The sequence below is a fragment of the Lithobates pipiens genome, unplaced genomic scaffold, assembly GCF_037356315.1.
Source record: "Lithobates pipiens isolate NorthernLeopardFrog02 unplaced genomic scaffold, aLitPip1_a1.2 Scaffold_8, whole genome shotgun sequence".
NCBI lineage: Eukaryota > Metazoa > Chordata > Amphibia > Anura > Ranidae > Lithobates > Lithobates pipiens.
The window spans coordinates 478770481-478786405 of record NW_027507903.1 but is presented as its reverse complement, the minus strand read 5'-3'; the positions used below and the strand labels follow the sequence as shown (position 1 = coordinate 478786405).

General features: G+C 41.8%; 1 protein-coding gene across 2 annotated transcripts in view; it reads right to left on the bottom strand.

Moving 5' to 3' along the window:
- Positions 1–3863: 3863 nt before the first annotated feature.
- Positions 3864–15925, bottom strand: part of TMEM213 (transmembrane protein 213) — a 67373-nt gene continuing 55311 nt past the window's right edge. Inside the window, exons 1-3 of one of the 2 annotated variants that reach the window (XM_077468768.1) lie at positions 11476–11634; positions 9572–9610; positions 3864–5152 (exon numbers count right to left, since the gene is read on the bottom strand). In XM_077468768.1, the coding sequence (XP_077324894.1) occupies positions 4983–5152; positions 9572–9610; positions 11476–11539 (273 nt within the window). In that variant the 5' untranslated portion in view covers positions 11540–11634 and the 3' untranslated portion in view covers positions 3864–4982. Of the gene's footprint in view, positions 5153–9571; positions 9611–11475; positions 11635–15925 lie in introns of those variants that run through there. The other variant, XM_077468770.1, reaches the window with a different exon arrangement.

Sequence of the window (15925 nt, the reverse complement as noted above, 5' to 3'; positions counted from 1 at the left end):
TTTATCTAGAATTGATCTGGGGGTGGTGGGTAACTTTTCAGTGGTGATATGGATCACAGTAGCTCAACCGGCTACGTTACCTAAAGCCCCCTGGAAATTTAACGCCTTTTGGATGAAATTGTTCCGCTGGCATGAGGGGATAGTGGGAAGCATGCGCAAGTTCTTTGATACTCAGGATCCTACTGATTCAGTTGCAATCCAATGGGGTGCCTTCAAATGGATAATTGAGGGGAATATTGGTGGCTGAAAAAAAGTTAAACATGCCTCCTCTGCTCTTAAAGCGGAATTAGTATCTAGGGTTCAGGAAATGGAGAAAATGTTTATTGCAGACCCTTCAGACTCGACCAGGGAGGCCAGGGCGGGTAACATAGTACACCAGCCAGAGATGATTTTGCAGGAACTTGCTAGTTTTTACGAGACCCAATACAGTCATGGTACAGCATACACCCCAGAAGACCTGGATGAGTACTTGAGCCAGATTGATTTCCCTGAGTTAAATGAAGGTCAGCGAGTGGAACTGGAGGCCCCACTTACAGTAGAGGAGCTACAGGTCGCAATCAGCTCTTTCCCTAACTATAAAGCCCCGAGAGAAGATGGGATCCCCATGGAGGTGTATAAACATTACTTCGAAGAACTACTGCCGCACTTAATAAAAGTTTTTAATAAATCACAAAAGGAAGGGTTTCTGCCACCTTCAATGTCCAAGGCGAACATTGTTCTATTACTCAAGCCGGGTAAAGACCCAGAGGATTCAGGGGCATATCACATGATCTCGTTGCTACAGAGTGACGCCAAGATATTAGCTAAGGTGTTGGCAATCAGGCTGAATGGTGTGATCACACCAGGTTTCATGCCCAATGAATCCACTGCTGTCAATCTGAGAAGATTGTTCCCAAATATTCAGTCAAAGGCAGATAACATGGGCAGTAGGTCGCTACTATCGTTAGATACCACAAAAGTGTTTGACAGTATAGACTGGGAATATCTATGGTCAACATTGCTGAAAATTGGGTTTGGTCTGAATTACATTTCCTGGGTCAAACTCCTCTACAGCCAGCAGCAGGCTGCTGTTAGGGCATCTGGCTCCCTGTCTCGAGGCTTCGCATTGAGGAAGGGGTACTAGGCAAGGTTGCCCGCTGTCTCCCCTTCTCTTTGCGCTAGCTATTGAGCCACTGGTAATTGGGATTAAGGCCAAACAGTGCATTACTGGTTTCTGCTATGGCAACATATGGGAAAAAGTCATGTTATACTCTGACGACACCATGCTTCTGCTTGGAGACACTGATCTTTCCCTTCGGGAGGCCGTGTCGACCATATCTAGATTCGGTGGGTTTTCAGGTTTGCTTATAAACTGGTCAAAATCTGCTCTGCTCCTGCTGGATGGGGATGACGCACAGACTGTGAACTCCTCATGTCCTATAACCATTACCACCTCCTTTAAATACCTGGGGATTCAGATCACGTCTAGTCCATGGGATTATACTCTCTTAAATATTTCTCCCCTACAAGTGGTTTAGAGAAAAAATTAAAACTTGGAACTCCCTCTTTCTGTCTGTTGTGGGCAGAGTGAATCTAATGAAGATTATACTCATGCCACAACTACTGTATTTCCTCCATACCACCGCCATGATCATTCCCTTGAAGATATTCCGTATATATCCGAGTAATAGACCCCCTAGGATTAAATTGGAGCACTTGCAGAGACCCAAAGACAGCGGCAGATTGGCATTGCCCAATCCTTGGCTGTACTACTTAGCTGCCCAGCTACAACATTTAATTGGCACATTTGTAACAGCAGAGGGGACAACAATTAGGCTGCAAAGCTCATCTCACAAACTGATGCTTCACACGGTGGGTAAAGGCCCAATTCCCATGGCGCTGGAGGCCTCAGCCTTCACTAAACCGCACAAAAAAAGTACCCAGCTTTTAGTCTAGTTCAGAAGGTATGGAATAAATCCAAATATCTCCAGAGTGCTGATGGCTATACAGAGTGCAGCCCCATATGGCACAATGACACGTACACTGAACTGGCCAAACTGTAGTCTGGGGCTAGGTGAAAAGCATTTGGAGTTACCCAAGCAAATATTTAGTGGTGGGGTGCTCCGCTCCTTTGCGGATCTGAAGGAAACATACGGTTTAACCTTGTCTATGCACTTCTGCTATCTGGAACTTAGTCATGCTGTCGCAGCACAGGGCCGGTCCTCAGAGTGGCATTTGTCCTTGACCCCAGTGTTTAACCTCCTTGGGGATGCTGTTTCGTCTAAAGGATTTATTTCCCAATGCTATGCCATCCTGTTGCAATCCGTGATGAGGCAGCATCCCCTGAGGGTGAGGGAGAAATGGGAGGCAAATGTTGGACAGTTGGATGGGGAACAATGGGAAGAGATCTTTCAGGCATCCCAACGACTTACTCAACTATACATACTGTTAAGAGCATACTACACCCCTCACAGGCTCCACCTGATGAACTTGCAGCCTGACTCCACTTGCAAACGAGGTCATGGGGACCTCATACACCTGCTGTGGAGGTGCCCCAAGTTACACACATATTGGGCAGGAGTGGTAAATACTATCAATTCAGTTTTCAAACTTACTCTTCCACAGGGCCCGAGAGTGTGTCTCCTGGGTGCCTCCTGGGTGCTTTGGAGGAATACCAATGGGAGGGGCACAGCAGAGAGGCTATACATAGAGTTGCATTTCAAGCTAGAAAATTATTTGACAGACTGGAAGTCTGAAATGCCCCTGAATATTAGCACAGCACAGAGAATGGAAAAGTTGCTATACCAGCACAGGGGAAGTGCACAAAAATTTGAGAAACTTTGGGCACCGTGGCTGATTGTGCCGGGTCTTGCCCCAGTGGAACTGGTGGCTGACAGATTGCTAGGAATAAATACAGGGTGAACAATGGGCTAAGAGAAACAATAAAGGGGATAATGTTAAAATTAAGTTGTACTTATGTTGTTGGGTAACATTAAGACTAAGATGCATGGAGTTGAACTATATTGCAATGAACACAATGTTTGTAATGCACTTCTGCAAATTTAATAAAATTTTGTTGGATTAAAAAAAAAAAGAAAGAAAGGAGATGCATTGTTCTCTATAGGACATTGCACACGGCAGAGTAAAGATTAGTAATATAGCACTGAGTACACAGCAGGAAAACAAAAATAGAAAAGTTTTCATTTGAGTGTAGTCATTCAAGTGGTTGTGAAGCCTTATGGTTTTTCACTTTAATGCATTCTATGTATTAAGGTGAAAAACCTTCTGTGCTGCTGCTGCCCCCCAGAACCCCCCCCCCTTTTTTCTTACCTGAGCCCGATCCGATCCAGCGATGTGCATCGGCTCCAGTTGCCGTTGCTCTCCTTATTGGATATTGGCTTCTGTTGCTGCAGCAGAAGGACTCGAGAGCAAAGAAGATGAGGTGCTTGGAGCGCCAATGGGGCACCTCAGAAGAAGAGGATTGGGCTGCTCTGTGCAAAACGATTGCACAGAGTAGGTAAGTATAGGCATGTTTTGGTATTTTTAGAAAAAAAAAGCGAGGGTTTGCAATCACTTTCACTTGCATGTGCATGTTTACTCATCTATAAGCTGGTTTATATGAGTATATGAAAATAGTGGCAATGATGAAGAGAATTTTACTCGACTATATGCTTACGCACCTTTACTCGCTTATACTCCACAGTACTTGGGTATTTACACACAGTTTTTGGCCCCTTGCACACAGGCATCAGAAGTTCATAAGTAAGCATCAGTAAATTATGACATCCGTGTGCAAGGGGTCTTATACTGCTTCAAAAACATTCAACTGTAGATGCTGGAGATGGACAGATCGTGTGATGACGCTGGAAAAAGATGAATAGAAATCCATTCATGCTTTTAATAAATGTAAGCTTCTTTAAAGGGGAATCCCACCTTATGCAAAACTTTTACTTTTTTAATAGAATAGGGAAAAATTAGTACTTCCATCAATATTTTCATTATTATTCCTGTCTGTGCCTTTCCTGTCCTCGTGCCACCTGTGCCTGTCATTTCTTGCACAAGTGTCACCAGGACAGGAGGTGGAGGAAAATCTCCCCAAAGGAGACACAAACAGAAAAAATAACTTGACAACAATTTTAGAGCTGAACTCCAGGCAGATTTGAAATGCACCCATTAATGCAGCTCCGTAATTAATAATACATCATTAAATGCATTTTTAATGCAGGCAGTAAGTCCCTGAATTTGACCTGGTATCAGTCTTTTGCAGTCCTTATTCAGCAGAGCTGGAGTGTGAGAGGAATAAGTAATAAAGGATACATCCAACTTCTGCAGCTGGGAGGAAAGAGCAGAGAGGGAAGCTTCTCAGCATGCTGCTTCTCCTTTAACTGTCCAGTCACAGGTTTTGGGTGGGTCCGTGACAACCCCGGTTCAGAGGAAATTAGCTAAATTATTCTAACCATCAGAATGAGGAATCTAACGGCAGAAAAAAAAAACTGTCGGGGAAATCTTGGGACTAAGGGTAACTATTGCAGCAAATTATGGTTTCACTATAGCTTTTAAAGAACCATATTTTTTTTTTATATTTTTGGCTGGAGTTTTGCTGTAACTCATCGCTACCCCTATCCAAAACAACAACAAAAAAAAAATATTAGCGAGAGCAACCTGTACTGGAAATAACAGACAACTGCCACCTTCTTCTGAAAGTGATATTTTTGGCTTTTTCATTAAAATGCAGCAATGAAGGCCTCCATTTTTTTTTTCTGTTTGTGCAATAGGGTTCTCTGAACCATCTGACTGTATTTGCTGGATGGGGGCCAAAACAATCTTCTGGGAATTTTTAGGTTTAATTGCAAAGTGTTCTGAGATGAAGGGGGTTAACAGACAGCACAGTCCTTTATTTTATAAAACTATGCTTCATGGGAGATGATGGGCTGAAGTCAGTAGTTACTGGATTTCCCAAGTCATCGGTCTGCAGCAACAATGTCCATAATTCTGTTCTCCCCTCAGGCCTGGAGGTATTTGGGCTCATCGGGATGGAGGTCCATAACCTTACATATGCAGAGGAGGATCAACGTGAAGAACCATAAGGCCCAGCCGATGGTGGCGGCGATCCAGCCATAACTGTCCATGCCGGACACACAGCAGCGGCTAGCCACATCACAAATATCGGTGTCTGTGGGGGAAAAACAAAAGAAGTGGTGTAACAAGCGGTGCAAAGAGCATCAGTGTGAAGTAACTTATAGCAACCAGACCATCTGCTGATTAGATGTCAATGGTTACTGAAGATTGCAGTTCCCTCAGCTGAGAAATACGGAGCCTGCCATGGCTAGCTTCTTTCTGAAAATGCTAAGTACTGAAGCTATTGGCTTATGATGACACTCCAGCAGTATTTTTAGATGGAGAGGTCAACAATGGCAGTCTCCACATTTCTTTCACTACATGATTCCTTTTAAAGAAATTTGCTACTATGAGGAGGCTGCCATTATTAACCTCTCTATGTGAAAGTACTAACTTCCTAGCTATCATACCGATTCCCTGGCTTTAGTACTTTGACTCCAGGGCCAGATCAACCACACTAACCTGCAGAGTCAGAGTTCCTGATCTGCATACTTGTTTCTGACACACAAAGCTCCGAAGCTATTGGATCAGCATGACAGAGCTAGTACTTTCAGAAGGAAAGGTCATCATTAGCAGCATCCGTACTTTCTTTAAAAAAAAAAACAGGAGTCAGGTATACGCCATTGTTAATATCTGTTAATGTAGCCATATACTTCTCCGTAGTCAAACTTCTAATAGAGAGGCTACTTAAAGGGTTTCTCTTTGGTTATACAGTTATTTCTTGAAGCTAAACATCTTGCACTACGGATGACCTTAGGATTATTGGATACTGTCTTGACTTTGATCACTGTACTATTGTAAGTATGAATGTATCTAGAGACTGTTATCCGACCATTTTAGCCACATGTTCTAGTTGGCTTTTGTACTTAAAGTAGAGCTAAAGGCACTACTTTTTTTTTTTTTTTTAATTCTGGATATAGCAAGGAAGAGTTAAAAACCCCTGTCAGATCATTTTTTTTTTTTTACATCATCTGTGTCCCGTTGCAGAGATTTTCTTTAACTTCCTGTCCAAAAGCCAAACAGAAAGTTGGAAGATATCCCTACAAATTAAGAGAATTACCCCCAGGTAGTGTCCCCATTAAAAGATTTCCCCACTATTACTTTGATGGTGACAACCTAGAATTTGAAATTTTCTTTTACTTTCACTTTCAATGATCATGGTAAACAGGACAAATAGAGGGAATCTCCCTGATGGGGACAAAGACTAACATACAGCTAATGAAGCATTGGGACATCTGATATTTGCATGTCTATTCCATATCACTCACGTTACTGAGTCAAGGCCAAAGATAGCAAACCCCAAACATGCACCATCAAGAACAAGTCAGCTGGTCCCCATCTTTAGGCATCTTTAGGGCTTGTAGGGACAAGCTGATGCATTACAACCATAGCTGTGTGGTTGTACTGTGTGCTGATGCATGCACAACCATAGATGTGAATCTAATTTAAAGCAGAACTACAGGCACACATACTTACCTTAAGCCAGTAATAGATTGAGCGATTCTCTTTCCTGCAACTCTCTTGGAGCCATTGTGTTCTCCTGGCATGGGGAGCTACCTTCACCAGGAGAACACAGTGATTACTGCTAGTGGCTATAAGAGCAATCATAGCATGTAAAATCGGACCGACTGGTTGTACCCATGTTCATCGATAGATCAACTTTGATACATTCAGTCTGCCCATACATGGTTTGAATCTTGGCCGGTTCAGCAGAGACTCGAACTGCCTATGACCGGCTTTAGTCTCTCACCAGAAATGGCATCTTCTCCCCAGGTTTTTCCAAGTGCTGGCCTTCAGCCACTTGATTGGCATGGCCAAACATATGCACATGGGAGTGCAGTGTGCTAAAATGTAAACTAAAGCCTTGTACACACAATCAGATTTTCGAAACAACCGATCGTCCGTTTTTTTTGTTGCATGCTAGTCTCATGTCGAAAGTGAAAAGGTTATTCACCATACGAAAATTCTAGTATGACAGAATATTATTATTATACAGGATTTATATAGCGCCGACAGTTTACGCAGCACGGCAGACAGTACAATTACAATGCAATTCAATACAGGGGGGAATCAGAGATCCCTGCTTGTTAGAGCTTACAATCTAGGAAGGAGGGTCAAGTTATACAAAAGGGTAATAGCTGTGGGGGATGAGCTAATGGAGAAAATAGTGCAGTTGTTAGATGGAGGCAGGATAGGCTTTTCTGAAGAGGAAAGTTTTCAGGGATCTCCTAAAAGTGGATAACTTTGGAGACAGTCTGACAGATTGGTGTAGCGAATTCCAGAGGATGGGCGAGGCTCTGGAGAAGTCCTGGAGGCGGATATGGGAGGAGGTGATGAGGGAGCTAGAGAGCAGGAGGTCTTGGGAGGAACTAAGAGGGCGATTAGGTTGGTATTTTGAGACTAGGCTAGTGATGTAGCTGTGGTCAGAGTTGTGGATGGCTTTTTAACTTGTTAGTATTTTGAATTTAATTAGTTGGGCAAGTGGCAGCCAATGGAGGGATTGGCAGAGAGGGGTAGCAGACACTGAGCTGTTTGTAAGGTGGATGAGTCTGGCAGCAGCATTCATGATGGACTGAAGGGGGGTTAGTCTATTCAATGGTAAGCCAATGTGGAGGGAGTTGCAGTAATCAAGGCGAGAGATAACCAGGGAGTGAATCAGGAGCTTTGTGGTTTCAGTAGTTAGAAAGGGATGTCGTTTAGAGATGTTGAAACCGCAAGCTTTGTAAAGCAATTGGATGTGGGGCCCAAAGGAGAGTTCAGAGTCCAGGATAACACCTAGCACCCTGACATGTGGGGATGGGTGGATGGTTGTGCCATTGCTCTTGACAGCTAAGTCAGGGGAAGAGGCACGTGGGGGAGGAAATAATATAAGCTTGGTTTTGGACAAGTTGAGTTTGAGGAAGTGGTGTGACATCCATACAGATATGTCTGTTAGTAAGTTGGTGATGCGTGAGGAGACTGATGGAGTGAGTTGTGGGGTGGAGAGATAGATTTATGTGTCGTCAATGTAGAAATGATATGATATGAAGTGACACTGAAGGTGCGTTGGGATAGGTAGTATGAGAGCCACTGAAGAGCACAGAATAGTGTCCGTTGGTTTTTACAGTTAGTAGGTAATTTGTGAGTTTTAAAAGAGCAGTTTCTGTGGAGTGTTGAGAGCGAAATCCAGATTGAACGGGATCAAGAAAGTTATTCTTAATGAGGTGGTCACTCAGTTGGTTGTAAACCAAGCATTCAAGGAGTTTAGAGGAAAAGGGGAACAAGGAGATAAGGCATAGGTTGTTAAGATTGGTAGGCTCCAAGGATGGCTTTTTAAGTATGGGGGTGACCAGTGCATGTTTTAGAGCATTGGGGAAAATTCCAGAGGTGAGGGAGAGATTGAAGATGTGGTTTAGGGAGTGTAGGATAGAGTCAGATGGCGATCGTAGTATTTAAGAGGGAATAGGGTCCAGGGGGCAGGTGGTTAGGTGGGCATTAGACAGGAGTTTAGCAACTTCATCTGTAGTAGCAGATTTGAATAAGGGGAGTGTCAATTGTACCTGTTGACATGGGGTCTTAACTGGGGGAGATACCTGTAGAGTGGAGATTTCATCACGGATTGTATCAATCTTGTTTTTGAAGTGATTAGCAATCTCCTGGGCAGTGAGTGAGTCAGTGGGTGGAGGACGAAGTAGAGAGTTGAAGGTAGAGAAAAGTTTACAAAAGAATACAACTTCAGAACTGACGTAATGTGTTGAATTGTTTTGTATGTATTCTTTTGTTTCTGAGGCTGCATAGTCTTGCTCTTACATTTTTTTTCGGACGAAAACTGTACTAATTAAACGAAAATCAGACATTGAGTTCACATACGACAAAAACTTTATAGTCTGCACATCCAGCTTTTTTTGGCCAAAAAACCGGAAACACCATACTAACGATCTGAAAATTGGCAGGTCATTTGTCACATGAAATTTTACTTCAGTTTTTTGTATCGTGTGTATGGGCCTTAAGCTGTGCACATTCTGCTGAGGATTGCAAATAGGCAGGTAACTGTACTTTATTGCATTGCATGTCTCTTCTGCAATAAAAATCCTGATTTCTTGCAATTTTAAAATTTTTACATTTAGTTCCACTTTAAGGGCCCATTTACACTACTGGGTTGTTGCAACATGTAATAACACACTACATGCATTGTGGTGCAATTCATTTTAAATTGCAACCCAATGCCCTATGGTAGCTCACATGAGTTGTAGCATGCCTCAATGTACAACATTACAGAATTTGCGGCACATGATTTTTGGGACCTTTGGTGTGTTATCAGTCCATTCGTTTCAAATTGCCTGCCTTAATGCAATACAAATGAATGTGTGATATAATGTGTATTAACGCAATGCCTAATGGGTCCAAAATAGAACCAAGAAGCAGCTGGTGTCAGTGCTTTAGGATTATCAATCGGTCTAAATATGTAGCTAAAAAATAGACTCAGATGACCCACCTGGACATTGCAATAAACTCTCTACCGTCACATTGGATGCTGAAAAAAAGAAAACAGATGATGTTAGTGATGCAAAAAAACATCTTTATTGCAGGCTCATTATATACAGTATGTCGCGCAATAGAACTATTGCTGTATTGTTGGCTGTTCCCACTCCTATGTGCTATGTTCCAAGGGTCTGCACACCTGCTGTGCCCATTATGAGGAGTTCCTACCATCCCTGCACCCATGACAGGGGGGGGGGGGGGGGTTCGCTTTTGGGTGGACTGATCCTTTAATCTGCAAAGCAGTTGCAACAATGTAGCAGTGGGGGAGATATTTCTCTTGACACGAAGATGATGAATCGGAGTCCGCTCGGAAACAGGTCAGGCCCCTTGGGGTGGAGCACTTTCCCCATGCCAGCATGACAAAGGGAGAAATTTACAGACTTATGTTGGCATCAAAATAAAATGGGCATGTGGCTACTTTGAAAAAAAATCACAGAAAGGTTTGTGCAACCATCCTAAAGTATTAGTGGATTGATACAGAAGCAGCAAATAGAATCTGACTAGAAGATTTTAATACTGCATTTATTGTTAACAAAATTTAAAAGTAATACAAATTTTAATTGTTTTTTTTTTTAAATCAGAGTACATTTCTCATACAGTATATTAAGCTAATAAACTATAGGAACTCAGTATGGGTGCATTCTGGAATTTACCTTGTGGGACACAAAGCTACATTAAGGCTAGGTTCATATCTATGCATGTGCGTTTTTGTGGAGCAGTATTTTTCCTTTTTTCATGTGCGTTTTAATGCATTTTTTTATTTTTTAGGAAGTGCTAGGAGGAAGTGTCTGTTGTCATGCAGAAAATCCACCAGTAACGCATGTACACGACTTTTTCATGCAAGTCTATTGAAGTCTATTGAGCTGAATATGCACCATGCTGCTTGTAAAAAAAAAGTCCTTGCATCTTTCCAAAAAAACACACTGTAGGAAACTGCATAGATGTGAACGGGACCCATAGGAAATAAAGGTAAATGGAGTGTAGTGTGTCTCTGTGGATCTGCTAACACACTAAAAAACGCATAGATATGAAGGTAGCCTTAACGCTACATTACCTGAAAAAGTTTATAAAGTCATTTAGGGCATGGTCATACATAGTGTGTTAAGGCTCAATACAAGGGCACATCAAATCCTATTGTTGTGTGTCCAGTTCAAACCAAATCATTGCGTTAGCTTGCACTCAGGAAAAATGTAGACATTCTATATTTTATTTTCAGCACAAAAACATGTAGTCAACGCTTAGAATTACAGAGAAGCTCAATGGCTCCTTTAATAACGTGCATGGAGCTGTTTTGATTTGCATTGATTAACACAGGTACAACGCAAGGACCCTGAAAGAACCATTTTTTTTTATGTTCCCTATTCCCTTCATACCAGTGCATTGTGTGTGTTTTTACACAATGCAACACACAAAACCACATCTCAATCTGTGCATCTATAATAATACAAAAAGAACTGGCAAAAAAAAAAAAAAAAAAAAGCAATGCGCTTTAACAATGCACGACAATAAGCGTTTACAACAGCGCGCTTCACTGTGTGGTATGAACAAGCCGTAACAAAAGCAGAAACAAAAGGAAAAATAAAAAGTGACAGTAAATAAAATAACATTTAAAAAAAAAATATTAACTGCTACTGTAAGAATAACCGCAACATACAAATAAGTAAATTACAGTAAACTTAAATTTAAAAAAATGTAAAAATAAAATGTAACAGCTTCCACCCCACTTTTATAAACAATAGTAAATTCCTGATCGGATAGATAACTCATTGTTTCAGTGGGAAATGCGCAGATGCTGGCACATAGACTTCGTAGTGTGGGATGAGCCCCTCTCCTGTGCTGGATATCAGATGCACTCACCTGAGTGACACTGCTGGATGTAGCAGAGAAGGAGCAGCAGACAGACATACAGACTTCTCTCCATAGTGACAGCTCCCTGCACTGACTCTGCTGCATCTGACAATCCTCTACTGTGTAACCAGGGCAGGGGGTGGAGCCTCCGAGGGATGGAGTCAGATCTCCACCCACACTTACCTGTAACCAAAATTATATTTGTATTGCAATATATTTTATGATGAGAAAATATTATTAAAAATTAAAGCTAAAAAAAAAAAAGTTTAGATTTATAAATGACAACTTTACATAGAACTATTTTAGGATCCTTACCCTGGTGTTTTAGCTATAATGACTAAAAGGAATTATCAGAACAATGATTTTTTTTTCCGCATAGTCGTCATTCAGAAATTGATAGTTTGGGTGGGGCTCAATGAGATGGTAGTATTGAATACAGATCTGGTGTTACCCCAAAGACCCCTCATACTGGTGTCTGTTTATGAAGCAGTGAAAAAGTTTCACTGCTTCGTTCTCCGGCATTCTCAGAGGAGATCGTTCTCCTCTGGATACCAGTTTATGAAGCAGTGTAGATCACTTCTCCTTCGGAGGAGAGAACTATCTATAAATGCTTCAAACAGTGGAGAACGGCCCCTGATACTGGCATATCGTGAGACTTTATGAGATTGCAGAAATTCACTGAAACACCGAGATGTCCTTTTATTAAGCAGTGTTAAATTATGTACACGGACAGACAGCGTGGTTAATGCTAATAAAATAAAGAGTTCCCCTACATAAAAAAAAAAAAAATATATATATATATATATATATATATCACATAAATATGACAGGGGGGTCTGATCGAAGTAGAAGGAAGTTAATAATCTTCCTTCTTCCTCCCTAATCCCCCCTAAGATTCTCTCTTCACTCCCCAATTCTCCACCTCTGTGCTGGTGAATCGGGGAGTGTGAATTCTGATACGGATCGCAGCTTCATAAACTGCCCGTTTCTGTGTCAGTCAATGAGGATTCTCTGTGTGTGGAGATCATCAGTGGGAGAATATGTTCAAACATCTTCTCCCCCGATTATCTCTGTTTCATAAACCGTTTACCGTTGATCCTAGGGATCACCGCTGTTCACTGCTTCATAAATGGACACCACTGACCTTCTTTTATATAAGGGTGGGTTCACACTTGCATGCTGACAGACATTGCATGTGATTCACACCATATTGCTGTGCTGTGCACATCACATGCGATGTCTGTGCAATGCTAATTCAGTCATACAGTTTTTATTGGCCGAATTTGCATCGCATTCGGACCAAAATGGAGCAGGACCCTTTTTTTATGGTCCGCACTGGAATTTGCAAACTGATTTGGGGGTGTCATTAACTTTACTTAATGCGGTCTTTTCTTTTCGCCTTATGCATGATGGGGGTTATTTACAAAAGGCAAATTCGCTTTGCGCTACAAGTGCAAAGTGCACTTGAAATTGCACTTGGAAGTGCAATCGCTGTAAATCTAAGGGGTAGATCTGAAATGAGTGGAAGCTCTGCTGATTTTATCATCCAATCATGTGCAAGCCAAAATGCTATTTTTTATTTTCCTTGCATGTCCCCCTTGGATCTACAGCGACTGCACTTCCAAGTGAAATTTCAAATGCACTTTGCACTTGTAGTTTACATTTGTAGTGCAAGGTGGATTTGCCTTTAGTAAATAACCCCCAATGCCCTCTTTCACTGTAAAAATCTGTCTTGATCTACTTCACAAAACAGTTTTCCAGCTTTACACATAACAGGTTCTCTTTAAAGCACCTGTGTGAGCGGTGAGACAGAATGGGGCCGGTCGGAAACGGCCTGGGGCCAGTGTAGTCACCAGGGATTGGGACAAACCAGTTTAGTGTTTGATAAACATTGTGTGCGGGGCCCTATGAAGGTGACCTGCTGTGTAAACATTGTGTTTCATGAATACTGCAGTCTCTTCCGCCACTTTACACGACACGAAACACGTGTATGGTACAAACCGCCCAATCACAGGATCAGCTAGGGCAGTATGTGACTATATAGAGGAGCCTTCAAGGACCTTCATAAATACAGCATGCCCTGAGGATGAGATGTCACTGGGCACTCGCTGATCCGTCTTATGGTGGCCCCACACACTTTGATAGAATTATTTGATCAGCCAATCTATGTGAGCAAACCAATCCAATAGCTTAAAACCTTGTATAACCAATATAGAAAAGAATCGATCGTCAGATCATGGGCAGACCTCACATAGCCTTATGTAAAATAATAACAAACTGCTCATATAATGGAAGAACATTGGTTACAGCTCTTTATTATTGGATTAAAATAATGAAATAAATATATTTGTTTATTTGGTAACCATAAACCATTGAACACGATGTATAATAATTAACTGACAACTCGTTTTATCCAAAGAAAATATATAATTAAATAAGCCGCTATAGTTCCAGTTAATTCAATTTAACCAAGTACTAAATAAATTGCCCTGTTCTTTGGGAAGGAACGCAAACCACATAATATGAGCAACACATTTTTGTAGCTGATGTTTATCATTTACTGATGACTGATGCAGATTTTCTTTTTCATATTATTATTATACAGGATTTATATAGCACCAACAGTTTATGCAGCGTTTACAATATAAAAGGGAGACAATGCAGTTATAAATAATACAACAAAATACAAGAGGATTAAGAGGGCCCTGCTCAGCATAGTTTACAATCTAATAGGGATCCAACTTGAAGAGGAGTGGGGGACCTTTGGTAACCGCTGTTATGTTCACAGGTAAGTTAACAACTTTTACAGGTACCTACAGGGTGGAAAATCTCTTGTCACATTCCCATGGGTGTGGGGCACTGCAGCTCTGCTATGCTCCCCCAACTTTCATTTCTGACCAGGACTTGGCTGCTCAAATCATTTATCAATGGTTTCTTATTGATTGTATGAAGAGTCTGTACTAAAGGCCACAGAACCGATTGTAGGTGCCTATAAATTATGCAAAAAAAGTGTTGAATGATATTTTTGATATCTTGAGATAGATCAACAGCAAGGTGATTGAGTATACCTTTGTGCTACGTCAGCCGATTGAAACAAAATCACTGCTATTCACTACTATTGCTTGCATTTGAATCAATAATAAAGTCTAACTGTGAGGCAATATAAAATCCTTATATATCTGCCCAGGACTTGTATCGTTGATCAGTTTTTGCCTTTTAAATTGTATGTGCATCCAAAACTTTTCTCTTTAGCTAGGAAATGGTGAGAACCCTTGTCAAGTTATTTTTATGAGAATTCATTTTCCTCTATTATACAACTAACCACACTGAAAGATTTGCCCTCACTTCCTGTCCTGGTGACATTTTGTAATTCTCACTGTCTCGGTGACCATGGTCATAAATATAATGAAGGATAATCTCCCCAGTGGGGACCCAGACACAGTGTCGGCCCATGCATTAAGGGCGCACGGGCGCCACCCTCCTCTCCTGTCAGCCCCTCTATCATCAGTAGATTGATTCATGCATTGTATGAATTTATCTATGGCCGCTGCTGCCACCCCTTATTCGGGCGCGCGCAACCCTTTTCGTGTGCAGGGCGCCTGAATTACAGTGGTGGTGGTGGTGGTGGTGGTGGGGGGGTTTGGCGCACCTGATTAGAGCCATAGGCATCAAAAAATGTGACCTGCAAGCACTGTCACTCAGCTGTGTTAGAAAAGCGAATGACTATCCGCTTTAGTAACACTAAACCACCTCTCCGCCAATCAGGTGCTTGAATCTGTTACCCGTCATCTGACTGGCTGAAACGACAGACGTCGATATTGGACGCCTATCAGGAGGAGAGGATGGGAGATGATGAAGGCAGTAGACGCACGGAGGATCCCAGATGGGCACATTGGCAGCATTTGATGGGCACAGTGGTAGGGTTTAGGCACAGTGGCAGCGTTTAGCACAGTGGCTGCATTTGATGGGCATTGGGCACAGTGGCAGCGTTTGATGGCACAGTGGCAGCATTTAATGGGCACAGTGGCAGCATTTAATAGGGACAGTGGCAGTGTTTGGCACAGTGGCTGCAATTGATGGCACAGTGGCAGCATTTGAGGGCACAGTGGCAGCAAACGATTTTTTTTTCAACATTTTTTGAGCACCAGCCGCCACTGCCCAGACAGTAAAAAACTGTCAGAGGGGTTTCTGCAGGTTAATTGTTGAAATGCTTGTGTAATCCAAGTCAATGGAATGGGACTTGGAATGGAGGTTATCAGCTTTATTCATTTTGGACTGGAATGGAATATTGCTAGAGTCTTTTTAAAGTTGTAATCATATGCAATTGAAGTATTTGGATATCTGCTTAGTTCTGGAACCTGTATGTTTGTACAAACCTAATAAAAACCAAGCATTAATATAGTGTGTTATAAAATTATTATTACATAGAATTTATATAGTGCCAACGGTTTACGCAGTA